The sequence below is a fragment of the Manacus candei genome, unplaced genomic scaffold (assembly GCF_025592945.1).
Source record: "Manacus candei isolate 608988 ecotype Guabito, Panama unplaced genomic scaffold, ASM2559294v1 h1tg000005l, whole genome shotgun sequence".
Taxonomy (NCBI): Eukaryota; Metazoa; Chordata; class Aves; order Passeriformes; family Pipridae; genus Manacus; species Manacus candei.
In genome coordinates, this window is record NW_026138053.1 from 28,391,992 (window position 1) to 28,409,956 (window position 17,965).

Genomic DNA, 17,965 nt, shown 5'->3' on the forward strand with positions numbered 1-17,965 from the left:
GTATGAATAATATTCTGACTGATGGCAACATGCAAAATAAAAACCAACTGATATTTTGATGTGACACAAACAAGTGCTTTGCTTTGGAGAAAAGCATGATTTCCCAAGGATAAATTTGGCATCAAATTGGGGCTTAGTTGACTCACTTTTAAAAGAGATTTCAAGATCTATGGCAGAAAAATACGGAAATAAGTCAGTCTTTATAAACAGTCTGTATAAAGTGTCATAATGCAATTTTTTCACAATGCTGTGAAAATTCCATGTGCCATCTTTCAACCAGGATCAAAGGGCACATGAAAATGCGTGGATGTTTTACACTATTGCCTGTTGTAGTTGTTCAGTGTGTTTTCTTTGTATTGTCCAAGATTATTTGCAGGAAATGTATAAAAAGATACAACACATTCCATGGAATTTTTTTTTTTGATTTTTTTCTCTGTTCCCTGTTTGTCCCACTGTTCCCTTATGGTATTTCAAGGGTCCTGCAGATTTCTGTGCACCACAAACGGGACTGGAAAGGTACTGAGACCTGTTTTATTGTACGTCTGCTGCTAAGCCTACAGGCAATCTGGCCTGCCCACTGAGGGAAACTGGAAATTCAATTTTCACTTTTCATTTGCAGCTTAAATCTCATACAGCTCCAAACTAAACGAGACAGATGTGATCCCAGGCGGTTGGGAAGACACATGCTCACCTAGCACTGACTCCTCACTTTGGTTCAGGATCTAAATCCAGGAATTTGGATTGTGCTGGTTCAGCTGATAAAGGTGTTTTGTTTTTTTTTTAGTGCTGAGGATGTGAGCTGTGATGAAAGGCTCTGGGAAAGCAGGAGTGGGGTCTGAACACTGCAGCAGGGAGTGTTATGTGGATATAAGGCAAAATGTCTCTGGTGAGGCACAAATAGTTGCAGGATTTGTCCCAGGATACCACTGCACTGTGGAGAGAGAAATGGGCAGGCTTTGATGATTTTGCTGTAGTAATGACACTGGCTGTGCTTGGTCCCATTACAGCTCTCCTGGAGGGGATTACCAGAGGGAGAGTGTTCTCTCCTCTACCCAAACAGAAACAGCTTCACTTTAATCTTAGAGCATTCAGCTTTCCAAAGGCATTAGAGAAGTTTCCCAGCCAAAATCTCATAGAGAAGCTGTGGTGCAATGGGACAAGAGAAAAGGTCCTCTAGTGGGTTAGTAACTCGCTAAAAAACAGGAAACAAAAATAGGGGGGAAATTATGGGTTGTGCACAAGGGAGATTATCATTAGGTCCCACACAGATCTCTCTTGTTCGGCATATTCTCAAGTCATCTTGAAAATGGGACGAGTAATGAGGTGAAAAAGTCAAAATTCAACACTTTAAAAATCTAATAAAGACCTTCAGCTGAACTGAATAATTCCTCAATGGATTGTTCATTGTTCACTTTTTTATTTGAACTGTTCTCTCCAGTATTTGAAATCTATTTTTAACAAGGAAGACTATCTCCATACCCAGCTCCATTTCTGCACATCTGACTGCTGAAGAAATATTCAAATTTTGATGGCAATTACGAAAATCACTTGCCAGTCTTCTCAATCTGCCTGAAGAACTGCCTGACCCTCTTACCTTTCATGCACATTTTTTAACTATCACTGCCTGTCTCCAAAGTTGTTAAGACCCTGTGCTGCAAAATCTTGATCCTTGTGAGAGAAACTTTCCTAGAGTGACTTTATTATTGTTGTCATCACCTTTAGAGAGGAAGATTCCTCCTTCCCCTGTGAGTGAGTGGCATTCCCTCAGGAACCACGGCTGAACTCACTATCTTAAGTAAAGCCAATCATAAATTAAGCACTCTAAATCTAATTCTTGCTAGCAGTGCCAAAAGACATTGAAGACAGTGATGGAGTCCAATAAATGCCTACAAATTGTTATGCAGCCAGGTTACATTGGGAACTGATGCTTATTGGATAATCCCCAGTAACCCTTTGTTCCTTTCAGCTTTCCTTCTTCCACCTTCTAGCCCAGGGAAAGCTCTGATCAGACTATTCTGATATTTGTATTTCCCCTGTGACCCTGCACTTCCCCATTTTCAGCTGCAGGAGTTTGATTCAGGAATCTGTGTGGAGCTGTGTTGGAAACACACCTGCAGCTCCCATCTCCCAAAGCCATCACATGGAAGCCAGATCCTATTTCTTGATGGGTGAAAGAACTGGGAAAATTTGTCCTGAAATCTTTCATCCACCACTATGCTTTTCCTTCTACAAAGAGCAAACAACACCTTGAGTGGAATTCAAACCTACAATGCACATTATAACACACCTACAGCACACCAAAAATCCCAACAGTGCTGTAATGCCGAGAACTGAATCATGCAACATGTTGTTATGCTTTTGAAAAAACTTAATTCCTCCCTCTGTGCCAACAGAAGGGAAACCTGTTCATCATAAACTCAATTTATAATCACTATTACTGTCTCCTACCATGTTTTTTCATTTCTAGAGGGTTCAGATGAGAAGATACACATAGACACGTATGGGAAACAATCCCCTTCCACCTGTATAAAAATTAAATTCTAAGTGGGAAAGGTCAAACAAGTTCAGGCTGAGCAAAAGTGGTGTTCAGGTAATTTCCATGCCCCCTACCCTTGCCACAGGACCTGGGCACATTTACATGTATTCCTTCTGACGGAGTCCTGTGAGGCAGGAAATTGGTTTTATCTGTGGAAAAGCAGACTAAAGGATTTGTGCATGGTCACACAGTGATTCTACAAGGAAAAAGGGATTTGGGCATAAGTTTTCAAAGTTGCAAAAAAGCACTCTAAGCCCTAGACTCTGAACCTATTTCAAACAAAAGCATAGTCACTCATATTTTCTCAGGTAGCAGCCGGTTCTGAGTCTCTTAATGAGATGTATAGATCAGCATTTTTCTACAACTAAATGAGGAAAGACCAGACCTACTCTTTTAAACCTACAGGGATAAATCTCCCAGAATACATACATATACCACTGCCTATTTTTTCACTCCACGAAGCAGATATGTTTGAGCCCCACATAAAGAAAATACAGTGGAATATCCTTTCTCTGGAAGGATAGGGAAGGGAGGGAGGAAGGAAGGGAGGGAGGGAGGGAGGAAGGAAGGAAGGAAGGAAGGAAGGAAGGAAGGAAGGAAGTCTATCCAGCAACTTCACTAGACTAGAGTAGAGCAGTTCAGTTAGAAGTGACCTACAACAATAACCTTTTTTCTTCCCAAATATCCCCATAATTACCTCACTCACAGTAACAAAAGGGGTGAATGTAGTGCTGAGTAGTGCTAATACTGACCTGTGCAATAAGAGTCAGGAAAGTGTGTTAATATTTCAACAATTCAAAGAATTAATTGCAAAAGGCTTCCTTCAAAAGAGGGAAACTTTCAGACTTCAGATCAGTTGCATATTTCATTCACATATAACTTCAGAAAGGAAAGGGAAGAGTTTGGATGTTAATCATTAGTTTTCTCTCCAGATATTAATCTGAGAGATTATTTGGTTGGTGTGATTTTTTTTATTTTTTTTTTAATTCCTAAGCAAATCAAACTGTAGGAGTTTCACAAAATGAAAATCTGAACTAACACAAGCAGGTGGAACGCTGTTCTCTCTGGAGTGCCGCTGAAATTAGGATTTTAATTACTTTTTGTTCAGTATTGTAACTACTTCTCACAACCTAAATCTCTGCAGAATCACAAAACATCTTTTATATACGGTTCACTTTTGTTACAATTACATCATAGTAAGTTCACTCTTTCTGATGTTTTTATAGTGAATTAGATAATTCCAGAAACTACCATGAGAAGCTATGGAATAAAAACATTTAGGAAAGAATTCCAGTTTTAGTTCATACAGTAGTATTTAGCTCTCAACAACTGATTCAAATGAGTGCATAAATGAAATAATTTTAAGAAAAATTTTAAGAAAATTTTAAGAAAATGCTAATGTAGTTTTGGGACCAAATCTTGGGACCAGGTGAGCCACCGTGGGCCCTTCCAACCTGACCCATTCTGAAACTCTGTGTGATGTTTAAATCTCATCCATCAGTGCAGCTTTCCCCACCCAAAACATGTTTAAGGCTCAAGATGCTTTCAGGGAACTTTATATGCACGATGGGAAGGTTGAGTGGCTGCATCTGAACGTGTGGGGTTTCTCCATCCAGCAAAAGAGATGTTGAGTAATGTTGTGGTTTAGTAATGCCAGGCAATGCTCTTTTCCCTTGTAAGAGCAGCATCCCTTCTGAAAAAGACTGTTGGATTAGCTCTCTCTGCTTTTTGTAAGGAAACCAAAGGGATAAGAAGCAGACAGTAAAAAAATATTGTTTCAGAAGAGAAGATAAATGGGAAACCAAAGGATGTCTTGGGTCAAACCTGTCCTTTCCCTTGTTGTTGCCGAGTGAGATCTGGAGCATATGTGACTGGGAAAGGTCAGATGGGCAAGTAAACCTATAAGCCTTGCTCAGAGGGGTCCCTCTGCTCCACACCCTCCATTTCCATCCAAGGTTTGCAATTTGTAAGAGTTGCTCACAAACTGCAATAGCCTCAACCTCTTTTTAATTCCATATGCCAACACACCGGAGTGCTGGAATAATTTTTTCTCTCCCCTCCAAGGATGCCCTGTGACCTCTCTAAAAGTGTCAAATATAGAGATAAATACCAGAATACTGGTAAGGTGAGAAAGGAGCCCCAGAGCAGCGAAGGAACTCTGCAGTTTATCTCAGGGACACGCTCGCAGCTTCCTGACAACTTGGCTTCAACTTCAATTTCCTTTCTCCCTCGCCAAGCACCATATGCTGGCTGTTACAGGGAAATGACACTTATCCTGCAAGCCTGCAACAGAGAGGCTATATTTAAATTCAACTGTGAGGTGAAAGTGTGTTTTATAAAAACCTCTAGGAAGCTGCATCCAGATGGCTGCAGAGAAGAATCTATATCTAGGGATTTGGGGGAGGATAACAGGTTACAGCAGCATCACTTCTGAAGTTTTGGGTATATAGTGACTATTCCCTCTCCTTTCAGGTAGAACTAAAACCATTGCACAAGGAAGTGTTTGGCATTCGTCATTTGACAGAAAGAAATTTTTAATAAACTTGGTTTCTTTGGGACTTTCTGTAACTATTTCTGCCTGCATGTTATCATTCTCAACTCTTTACTTGAAGTTAACCTAATGAACTCAAGAGAAATGTTAATACATTTATTTCAGCATTTTGTCAGTGTAACTTTACTTTTAAATGGCAGAAAGACACTGGGGAAAAGCTCTATAACCGTTGGAATTATCAGCATTGCATATTTGACATTCTGAATTAGAGCATTCCTAGCATCACAGCCTGTTCCATAAAGGGAGAGATGGCAGTCAGGCAGCTGATTATGTTTATTCCAGATTTCCAAAGCAAATGTCAGTCCTGACAGTACCTGAAGCAGTTCAACAAAGCCGTGACGTTGGCACAGTTTTTCGCTTCAGTTTTTTGGAGGAAATGCTTTAGAGTAGCTGAGGGTACTTATGAATTAATGTTACACCTCTAAAGCTTGATTGAATTGACCAACATTTCTGCTTGATCTGCTTGATCAGCACCAACCTCACACAGATCCAACAAAGCTACTGCTTTTCTTCACATTTTCTTAGCAAAATACTGGGGCACCTCAGTTCTGCTCTCCCCAAAAGGAACTGACCTGCAATATTCAGCTTAAGAAAGCTCAAGATAAATCTTTTCCCCCTGATTTGTCTCAGCTAACGAGGTGTAGTAGGCTGGCAGAGCACTTTGTTTATGGCCCCCACTGGCCTCACAAGACACATCCTGTGCAGAGAGCACAGGGTTCACTTATCTGCTTGTGCTCCAGTGTCAGGCAACCACAGATTTGCCATTAATGCACCCAGTTATTTAGCTGGGCTACGAATTCAGCTCTAATCTAATTTACAGATGAGTACCCACGAAAGGAATAGCCCAATTCACTCTCGTTCAATATGGAAACAGAGATTGACTTTTTAATGACAATTACAACCAAGCAGTGGTTTTCACAGAAGAAAAATGTACCACACAGGGATATTTTACTGTGCAATCCCCACTCAGGCCACGGTCTCATCTATAACTAACCCTGCTGAATCCAGTGAAAAAATTTTTCCTAGGATCCATCTATACCAGGGAAATAAAGGAGGCACAGATTTGGTAAGTAGATAACAGTGGAATTTCAGTCAAAATATTTCTCTCCTCTCCGAAGCACTTCTTGACCTGTCCAGAATGTTTGAGAAATAAACCAGTCCCAATTCCATAGCAAAAGGTGGTTAATGGCAACACTGAAAGTAACACTTTAGGAATTTACAAAAGAAAACCGTTTGTGTTTAGATGAGCAATACAGTGTCATTCACTGCCACAACAGGGGGCAAAATTTACTCTAGGCAGGATGACATAAGCTATATAAAATTTTGTTGAAACAATACACTTCCTATTATGCAAAGATATACAGCAAAAAACTCTTTTGAATTCAATCACAGATCTATTGTCTGAGCTTGTCACCTGTAAATTTCCCCCCACTTCAGTTTAAGGACCTCTGATTTCATTGTTCTGTATCAGTTCTGCTGTTCTGCAGATCCCTTCTGTGCTCCCTCATCATCACATCCACAGTGCTTTGTCACCTCCTGTAAGGAATTCATCCCCATGTATTACATTCCTCTAACTCACCAAATCATCAAGGTTTCCTCCTGTTAGACTGAGCTTTTTTGCTTTTATTTTTATATCCTCACATCGTTATTTATTTTATTCCTCTTTCATTCTCTGTCTCAAAGCTTTTGCAGTCAGGATCTGAACCTACTAATCCAAACCAGGGGGTATAATCTGGTTAAAAATATCAACTGTTCACACGATTTTCCACTAATGACAGTGGAACCATCCTAGTTATTAATGTGAAGCTGCTAAGCCACCTTATTCAGTACAGCCACTGCTCTCCTTAGGTAGCTAAACAAACAAATGGCACACCAAGGACTACAGTCTTTTGAAAATATGAGGTTCTTTTGAAAATCTGTTTCTGACTTCTAATGCTAAACCATACAGAAAATTTCAGTGATTGACTAGTGAAAAAAATAGTACTTAAACAGCATATTTAATTGATATGGCATTAGCTTCACTGACATTTAGAGAACATCAAAGCCAGAACATATCTGTACCGTGAGGAATGAAGCAAAAATGGAACTTCAGCAGAATGATCAAATTTAATTCAATGCACAACAATGGTTAGGATAACAAAATATTCTATGCAGCAAGTTTACTCATCCTCTTAACTTTATTTGTGCAGCCTGAAATTGGATTCCATAGAAATGCAAAGTTTTTCAGATTGCTGAGATCTGAACCTTTATCTTTCCCTGCAGGCTATTTGTATTAATCTGCTTTTCTTTGAAGCACAGAGCTGTTAAACTGTTAAAGCTCATTTAAAATGTGGCTATATTTCTATCAATGGACCCAGATAGTTGAATTACAGATTTTAATTACGCTTTTTATGCTTTGGAGATGCTTACCTAGAAATATGTGCAACAAAAGTATGCAATTAAAGAGCTTTATTGCTGCTGATTGGTGAATTGTGTCTATACTGACAGTAAGAGATGGCTTAGTGTATAGAAGAATTTACATGGGCCTCTTTTTATTATTGATTAATACAAAACTCACAGCCAGCTTTGTTACCCTACCTTTATTAGTATCATGAAAGCAAAGGGTGTGAAAATGTAAAATACTTTGTACTTTAGGAGTGAGATACAAGAATATTTAATCACCCTTCCTGCAAAGCCAGCTAAACACATAAGTGGAAAAATTAGAATTTACACTACTCATCTGACATGTCTGACTAACTTTTCCAGTTTGGTAAAGGTACAACTGGACAATTTCCATCATGAAATATTCAATCCCTTTCCCCAGTGAACCAGGGGATGTGTAAAAGCCCCCTCACCAACTGGAAGTGTTGCAGCCATAGTCAGCATGGCCTGGAGACTGGGAACCTTGAAACAGAGAATGCAATGCCAATTATGGCTGGGGGAGGGAATCCACTTCTGCAGCCCATTGCAAACTGCAGCCGTGGGAAAAATAAAAATGAACAATAATTAAAAAAAAAAAAGTAAGAACAAGCACTGCAGTGAAATGGCAAAGGTGAGCTTCTTTGCTTTTCAGGGTATTATTGGATGGTAAGGAGCGTGTTCCCTCTATGCTTTGCCAGGTTTGGAATTAAAAAATCATCTTGTACCATCAAATCCCCCTGGCACTAGAGTGGAGACAGATATGGAATAAGCCTAATCCTTTCACAAATACGACCAACATGGCAAGATTTACACAGCAGAAATGACATGAGCGCATTAGAAAAAAACTGGCAAATAGGAGGTGTTTATAATAGACAGTTGTTTTCTTCCTGGAACTTCTAATTTAAGCTTATCAGCATCAAAAAAAAAAAAAACCACAACAAAAAAAGGTTGAAATCAGAAATGATTACCAACTATTTCACAAGGAACACAGTGTGTGTGTCTAACAGCCCGTCCACATCCCTCTGCAAAGCCTTCCTGCCCAACAGCAGATCCACATTTTTGTACTGCACTCAGCAGTAGCTGAAGATCTCATAGAAAGCAAATGTGTAGTCCTTGAACATATTGATTGTGAAGGCCACCTTCTGCTTCTGCCTGTGAGGAGCATGACTATTCCTCATTTCACAGCAGGAGAATTAAATCTCCATACCCCTGTTCCAAATTCCACCGTTCGCTATCAGGGACAAAAACATCATTGCTCTTTGTGTCAGAGAGGAGTTAAATAAATCCAAAATCCTAATCCTTTTGCTGGATTAGTCTCAGCATCAAGCCCACAGTGGACACATTTACACTTTCATATATTTTCCTCTGTGTAAGCCTGTCTATTTACAATGAAGATCAACATACCATTTCATGCTAGTCTAGGCCCAGAAACTTCTGTCAGTTCAGCCCCTCTGTGTTAACCACAAGTGGATTACTTCATCTCAGCAGTGAGTTTAATACCCCACAAGACTAATTCACAGGTCATGTCATTTTTGCATAATATTGGTGTTACAGAGATAGAGTGGTCCCTGATTTTCAAGAGCTGGTAACAGCCAAAGTGTAAATAACAACTGTGAAGTCTTTCATTCTGCTCCATTATTTCTTTTCTGCAATGATTAAAAGGTATTATCCAGCCTTGTGGTAGGAAAATAATTTAATTTTTTTTTTTCCAGCAAGCAGAAAACATAGGGCCTGTTTTAATTCTAAGTCATAGGCTATGGGCCACTTTCTTTAGAACATTTTGCTAAGACCAAACAGGTGAGATATTCAGTGCTACATCCTGAAATGATAAACTGCTGAGGTATACATTGATTGACAGTGTAAACGTGCAGAGGCAAAAATCATCACAAACTGATGACAACTGTACCCAAAATCCTACGGAAAGATAAAGAAAAACGAAGAAAAGTCATCATAGCCCCAGTATGAAAAAGAAGTTTCACGTTAATGTGTTTCAGCTTCAGATTCTCAGAAATCTGTTGTAACCAAAGTAGAATAAGTTTAAGGTGTAATCTGGAGCTGACCAAAAGCATAAGAAAATGGAGCAAGATCTGACAGAATGTTTCTGCCAGAGGCATTTTAATACAAAGATCTAATCAGGAAAGATCTTTTGGTGTTGCCAGTGTTATGAAGAATTTCTGGATGTCTGATCCATGAAGAAGTGTCCACAGCAAATGTCATTAATATATTGGTCAAAGGTTCTTGTTCAGACACCTGACTGAAGATACAAGTTTTTCTTTCTAATGAACAGGATTCTTCTCACTGCAAAAATGGGAAGAATGAAAGAGACTTCACTAAAAGTTCTTCATTTTAATCAGTTGGAATTATTAATTATTTTTAACATTTGTTTTAGGTGGTTAAATATGTAAAATGTAGACAAAAGACTGCATGTTGTTTGTTAATGCAGGTTGTAATATTGCTTGGGCTGTGTAATGTTTAGCCTTTAGTTTTGTTAAGACAACCTGTAGCCAGTAAGTATGTAAATGGCTAAAGATGTGGTTTAAATAAAATATAATTAGATGGAACTTGATAATAATGTGATGCCTTTATTTTCTATTACTAAATCATATTTATCAATAGACAAAGCTGATATTGTATTTGAGTTCCTAGCAAAGCATCCAGTTCTTCTGCTAGCAGTCAGGGTATAAGAAAAAAAACCCATATTAGCTAACTTGCAAGAACAGTAAGAATATAATTCAGAATTTTTTAAAATACAAATATTTATTTTAAATTAATCAATTACATTCCCTCAGGTCTCGGATTCTGCTGATCCTTCTGAATATTTGGTAGAACGTCTCTTATGTTTCGATTTTAAATCACGTTACTCACAGAAGTCAAACCCCCTATACGTGCTTTTCCCTGGAAAAATCAGCATTCCCTCCTCGCAGCCAGCTGCAGTCCCTGCCGTGCACACGAGACCAGCATACACAACTTTAAATTGCTGCTGGGCCCTGGGGGGGCATTTTTCAGAGCTCTGTGTGTATCAAACTGTCCGGGCAGTAACAATATCTTCTCTTCTCAAGTTGCATAAAGTAGAAATTGAGAGCATCGGAAGATGAATCGAGATACAGAGCCGTTAATGACCTTAAGAACACTGTTATCCATAACAATCACATTGGGATTCTGGGGAGAATCGAGCAACGAGACATTATTTTGAAGCATTGCTTTTCTTCACAAGGGTCTCTGCTGGAATGAATCTGTAGCTACACAATAAAAATTCCCAACCAGCATAATGACTGTGAAAACCTGTGGAATCAATCAAGCCAAGCCAGAAGACAACTGAGATTTGGATTTGGAGATATCGACCACGACCCGAAGTCAATGAGAGCAGTGGAAAATGGCAGAAATTCTTGGTGTCAGTTGTTCTTTTTCTGTGTGGAAGAGACACAAATGCCTTTCCATACAAAGAATCACACATTCCAATCAACACCACGGGTTTTTTATACAGACAAATTTCTGTGCTACTCAGTTATTTTTCTCTATGTAAGCTATAATGTGCCACCCATATAGACTTAACATATGGTCACAAAGAAAAATGTGAAAGCCATTCTGTTTGGACATGGTTACTGACTCAGCAGCAGTAAGAGAAAATGACATCATAGGTGTTAAAACAAAAGCACAAAGAATTTGATTCGAGTAATAAAAAAAACAAAATTTCTTTTTTTTTGTTTCAACCAAAAAAAAAAAAATCTTAGTAATTGTTTTTCCCCTTTATGAAAGTCATGAGCATTTGATATTCCCTACATCTTGAACATCACTGATAGTACCAGCAGGGATTCTGAAACAAAAATGAAAAGGAAGGGCAAATGAAAGAACAGAGACTCAACTAACCAAAAATCTTCAAAGGACTAATGAAAATTACCTGATTTCATGCCCAAAATCCTGGCAGTCTACCCTGCTGACTGAAGAATGTATCTATTATTAGTGTTAAACAGCTTTTATACTACTTCAGTGATTGCATGAAACCATTAAGTTACAGCCTCTATTATCCTAATTTTTTTAGGGCAACTTAAATGATTTATGAACTCACTAACTGAAATGATGACACACCATATTCTCTAAATAAATGTTCTCTGTTCTAGGGAAACATATCAGTAGGAGGTTTGATCTAATAATTGTCCTTAAAATATTAGATTTTGAAAGTGAGTACATTCTGGAAATAGATTATAATAATGTTTACAAAAAAAAAAAAGATTCACCTCCTCTTGCCATTTGAGTTTCTTTAGGATCTTTGATTAAATACACCAAACAAATAAGGAGAAATACAAAGAGAGATTGTCAAAACACAGACTCCTGCAGTGTGTTATGAAAAAAAAATATACAGAAGGCAATCTTGGCACCAATATTCTCTTGTGTTGCCAAGCTGAAACATGCTTGTGTTCTTGTCAAACTGACTCCTGAGAACGCTCCCAATCCTGCTGGCACAGCCAGCCCTGTGCCCACCATCCTGCCCAGGGCAGGGTTCCTAAGTTTTCTGTTATAGATGCAAAGCTTCTCTGTCTAATCTATCTGTTCCCTCATTTACACCTTTTCACAAGCACATACCTTCCACACCATCCCCAGATAAACAGATCAAGAAACTGATATAATTTTGATAATAGGAATTGCTACTTGTAAAGCATCACAACCTGAGATGTGTTTAGGTCTTAAAGTTCAAACAAAAATGATTTCCTCTGAAGGGGATTTGCATTTGGCATAAAGGGCTGGAAATTCAATGATTTTGGAGGGCATTATCCAGGTCCATGTTTCTAGACCTGGAAAGATGGTCACTTAAAGCTTTAATTTTGCTTTGCTTGTGCAAGCAGTTTCACCAAAGCCAGTCACTTAACTGGTGTCATGTCTTTGTTATGCCCAGCTAACTGGAATAAGAGAGGCTGTTCAAGTATATCACCATCAGAAATTAAACTCACTGATGTTTTTCAGATCCAGACATTCTTAAAAAATGTACTGGGCTACAAATACAGTTTTTCCACTGGAAATTTATCAACTCACAATCCCAAAACCTCTCTTTGAGCTGCTCTTCCCTGTTACCAGCCTGTGAGCCACTGGATTGAAAATGATAGTGGAAGACCTTTTATTGGTTCTTCTCCAAAATTTGAAATTCCAAATTAATCAGCTCAAATAAACCTCGCAAGAGCACAAGGAAATATTATTCCAGACCATACGCTGGGGTGAAAACTGTAAATCAGAGCATGTTGACGTGCACCCCCACAACTGAATCCCCCAGGATTTTTACTAACACTGTCTGTCAGGAGCACACCTGTGTCAATAAGTCTGATGAGAACACAGGAGAGAAACCCAACATGGTCTTGTCTTTAACTCAATAGCTTCATTTTCTAATACTTTCATTTTTGCAGCTGTTCATGAACACAACCCATTTTAAAACAACCTCTAAAGGAGCACTTCTTAAACCACATGAACACTGTGCTGCAAAGAGCTCCTCACTTGTCCAGGAGATTCCTTTTTTTTGCACACTGGAATTGTACACTTGTTAGGTGTAGTTACCTCAGAAGGATTTCAGTGGTCACTAAAACCTAGTCCACTTTCATCCACATCATATCTTATAAACCCTTCCTCCTATTCATAGGATTGGGAAGGTTCTCTAACTTCATATATCCCAGATTTACTTCAATGATTACAAACCTTCTTGAAATAGCCAGCCTAAATTTATTCATAGCCAGTTTATACAAGTTTGGTTTTAAGACAGTGATGGCTTTTGGTTTAGATAGTTCACCTCACTTTATAACATGTACACTGACAGGATTGTACCCACTTTCAGCTCTCATTTGGCAATATTTTGGGGGGGGGGGGGGAATTTCCACCTTAAAAGAAAAAGCTAGGCTCTTCCTTCCCCTGATTTTCACATCTGTTTCAGATTTTAAATCATTTTACTTCAACAAAACTCCGCAGCATCCCTGAGGAGATTTCCTCAGCACCTTACTTGACAGCATGAATACTCCCCTATCTCTGTAGAAATTACCTCTTCTGATACAATGTAGGTCCTTTGCATAATTTCACAATCACTCTTTCCATCCTGGTAGCCTCTCATCTCGTTCTGTTTGGATTTAAATTCCTTTGTCTGGGTTGCTGATTTACATAAGAGGCACAGCGTTCCCTTTGTGTATTAAATAACAAATTATGAACTCAATTTTTCTTGCCAAAATACTTATTGATACGAACTACAGGAGTCACCTTACATAAAATATTGACACAGCATTCCCATGAATCTAGAGGTTTTCAGCAGCCATCCAGATGCTTTCTTGGCATTTTTCTGATGAATGCCACCAAAAAATGTGGCAATTATTAAATTTCCTGCAGGAGGGTATTTCCTCTGGAGAATTATAGGGAATAGCACACTGTAAGGAATGCCACATAACCACCACAACCAGTCCACCATTTCCAACTTAAAATTGGTACCATCAGGTGGAACTGTTTAGTGTTCTTCAATGCAGATTAAAACATTATTGTCTCATTCAGTTCAGTCCTGTAACACTGGAAATTCTTGGCTTTGTGGACATATATACCCCAGAATCAACTTGTTTGCCCAGGGACATAACTGATCTTTAATTCACAGAGTAAAATATGGGTGACTGGGGATTTTTCTACTGCTGCCTCCCCATAACTGATGCACCAGTTGTTTCATCACGATTGGTTTATGCTGCGAAAGCCAGATAAGGAGATAAGGCAAAGTATAACTTTTATGTTTAAAATTCACATTATGCTGAAGTTATGACCTCTCTTAAGAAATTGGGCTCAGTCAATCAGTGTGTTCCTTGGTGCAAATCTTTGGCTTCATCCCTTAATTTATGACAGAGTCATGGTCAGATGGACACTTGGCAATAGTGACCAGAGGGTGTGGATACAAAGCAGTTGCTGGCATATGAACAGAGATTGACTTTAAGCTGAAAAGGGGAAGATTTAAACTGGATATTAGGAAAAAAAAACAATAAAATTGTCTTCAGTCATTCTGTGTCTGACCCCACTGGGCTACCAAGATCCTCCCAGGAAGGGTTCAAAACGGGAGACAACCCACTGGAGTCCTTCACCCTGCACATCTCACTCATCCTCAGTGAGGGAATGAACTGACCAATTAGGCTCCAGATCCTACAGCCCTGGAAAGCTCATGGCACAGCAACTGGGATTAAATTTGCAGCGTGTGGCTCGCACCAAGGTCACCATGCTCTGCACTGCTTCCTAATGGGATCATATTTTATGGGGAAACTTTGCAGTAAGGTTTGGTTTGGAAGGGCCAAACCAAAATTATGCAGCTTTTTTTTCGATCCAAATAGCTCTTTTGACTTCCCAGTTCATTTCTTGAACAGAACAGGCAGAGAATAGAACTAAACATGAGAAAAACTTTCTGTGGGATTGTGTAAATCAAATTGAAACCTATGCACAAACCCAAATAAACATTAACGATATGATTACAGATCTATAAAACTTAACAATGTTGCTGTAATGATGGCTGAAAGGAGAAAAATTCTCAAGGACCCGATTGTAAGAGCTGAAATGAAATACAATTCCATCTTTCATGTTTTTAGCAAGATAATTTCGGTTCAGTGTTGACTAATACAGAATAATGGGAATAAAATATGCTGCCTCAGTCTCTGCATTATTGGCTTTACATTATTGGTCCTGACAGCTGGCTTTTAAAATGCAGTAAATATTGGGCAATGCTGTTCTGTTAAGACAAGCCACTTCATCAAGCATATTTCCAAATCACACTTTATTTTCAAAATGTGTTTAATTTGCCTGTATATGGCAAAGAAGCCCATTGAAAAATTGACCTGCAACAGAGTGCCCTCTACTGTATGTATTTGGGAAAGGAAAATAGAGCAAGTTTCTTAAAAATAAAATCTTTACAGACTGAGGCTAGCACTTTTCTCACAGGCCACTGGACACTGAACTGAATATAATATTCATGTAGGCATATATCACTCTTACCTTGTTCTAAAGGGCTGGGTATCACTAGAGAATAATAGCTTAAAATAGGTATGAAATTTGTCCAGACTCTTTCATGGTTTTCAGTGAAATCAGTGTGTGTCTTCCCATACCAAAATAGCCTGTGTTCATGGCATGGACAGTTATTAGGGAAGCTGGAAACTTGTCCTGTATTGCCCTGTTGCCCCACTTTTTCTTGGCTGCCAGGAGGGAACTGTCACAATATGAAGCAAAAAATATCTCTGCTTAGAGATGTGCTTTCTCAGTCCTTAATCTCTCCTGGTCTCTCATTTCTCCCCTTCTGTCTGTCTGCCATTAGGTCACTCCTATTAGACTGACCTTTCCTTTTCATTCCCATGTCCCTGATAATGCTCTTGGATGTCACTGAGGTGCACCCTGTGCAAAGTGATTGAGAAGGCAGTTCACCAGTGCTGTCTCAAAAGAGCAGAAACTCACAGGTTACAAACAAATCATTGAAGCAATTCCACAGCAGGGCCCAAATTCTCAACCAGACCTATACTTTCGAAGCCTTCCCCTGGTTTTTTGTTTCTGAGTCTGAACTGGGCCGTCCAATGCTGAGTTTTGGGATGGACCAAACACCTGCAACCTCTGTTAAAAATCATGGTGGCTCTTACCCCTCAGTCCCTCAGGGAGGAGAAAACCATTCCTCAAAACATCGGTATAAACCAACATTAAACTTTTTTTTGAGCCACTTTTGAAATGCCCTCATTTGTACCACGAAACCCCTGCTCTGTCAGCAGCACGTGCAGAGCCACAATTTCATTCTGAAAGCCTCAGCCTACGTCTTGATGACCCACACTGAGAGCAGCAGAACCTGGTGCACGACCAAAGGCGATCCACGCTCGCACTCTGAAACCAAAGGTGGTGTTTGAACCATCCCTGAGACCCTTTTTGACTGTGCCATTAGGACAGAGCAGAGGTAGGCAGCAAACAACAACGTTTTCCAGAGCAACATAAGCAATTATCAAAAAACAGAAACAAACACAAGCAGCATTCCCGTGGTAGACAGCGGCCTTGTGAATGGCCTTGCATATATTTCAACAATGAATTTACTGTCTGAGGATTCGTTCCCACAACTGCATCTTTTCCTTAAGGAAACCCTTACCGATAATTTTACAGCTTCTAAGGATGATATCTCTGAAATTGCTTTCCCTTTGCTTCATACCTGTAAATCTTGTATCTTGTGCTAAATCCCTGTCGACTTCTGTCCACAAAATCTGTGTATTCCTGTGAGCGATGGAAGGGTCCCTTATCAGAGAGGAGCCAGTCGAAGGGGCTTGTGACATGCTGGTCCGAGACAGCAGCAACCGCTAACCCCCAGCAATGAAGACTCAGTGCTATCCACTCCCATAGAGCCATCAGAGAGAGCAATTCAGCACCAGCACTGCAGCGCCATATCATGCTTCCACTGGGGACTTAGAGCCTTCATTCTCTTAGCTTTCCCTCAACACCTAGACAAAATACACAGTCAATTAGATAAGCACACACTAGGCATCCCTTGGAAGTAGAAACAAGTTTCCTTTCTTTCAGCTTAAAGAGATAGTGGCCTCTACTTTATTACATTTTACATTAGCATAAACCCCACTAGGCTAGTTAACAGCAGAGTGCTTCAGCACTTCAAATGCTGTGAAACTAATGTCTTCATTAACATCATCAGTGATAATATTTACTGTTGAAGGGAAACCTTCACAAATCATCAGGGAAGGGATTGTTGGGGGTTTTTTCCCAGCCATGCCAGTCTTTAATGAAAAATACGCAACATGACAATTCTTGCCTGATGCAGCAGCACAAAATCATTCAGCAGTGGCAGTGCATAAGCTCACAGTTCACATATTGGACAGAAAACAGGGGAGATGCAGAAGACCCAGCTGCCTTCTTTTTGAATGAATTTTTTAATGTCCTTGGAGAAGCCAGGCAGTGGCTTGTCTTCACTGCAACCTGTAGTTACCAGGCTGTGGTTATTGTGTTCAAAGCAGCGTGGCAGGACAGTGACTGCTCTGCTTGACAGCTCTGGAGCTGCCCACAGTGAGGAGTTCAGGGAGTTATTCCAGCTCCAGACACTGCAAGTTTGAGTATCCCTGACAGCAGCATTTTGCTTTCAGTCCAATTCACTCCAACCCAATGGCTCAGCCTAGAAACACTTTTTAAATAAACCCTAAACAAGTTTTTGTGTGCCCAATCACAAATCAAGAATCGACTGCCTCGTGTGGGAACTCAGTGAAGACAAGCCAGAGTTTCCCTCTATACGTCAGACCCACACCTGTGGAATGGGATAATGATTCTATATCCTGCTCAGATTTTGTGAAAACATCTATGCAAGAGCATGAGGTTCTCAGAAATGCTGAAATGACAAAAGGCCATGTAGATTCCTAAATATATAGAAGCAATCATTTCTAGTTTTCAGTCTAAGACAAAACAGCACATAATGAATTAAAATGTATGAATGTGAGAGCTTTCATTTTTCTAGCTGATGGGTTTAC

General features: G+C 39.5%; 1 protein-coding gene across 2 annotated transcripts in view; it reads right to left on the reverse strand.

Moving 5' to 3' along the window:
- BRINP3 (BMP/retinoic acid inducible neural specific 3) overlaps nt 1-17,965 on the reverse strand; it is a 153,797-nt gene that overhangs the window by 119,467 nt on the left and 16,365 nt on the right. For both annotated transcript variants that reach the window (XM_051794087.1, XM_051794096.1), the window contains exon 2: nt 16,651-16,936. In XM_051794087.1, the coding sequence (XP_051650047.1) occupies nt 16,651-16,886 (236 nt within the window). In that variant the 5' untranslated portion in view covers nt 16,887-16,936. The remainder of the gene's footprint in view (nt 1-16,650; nt 16,937-17,965) is intronic.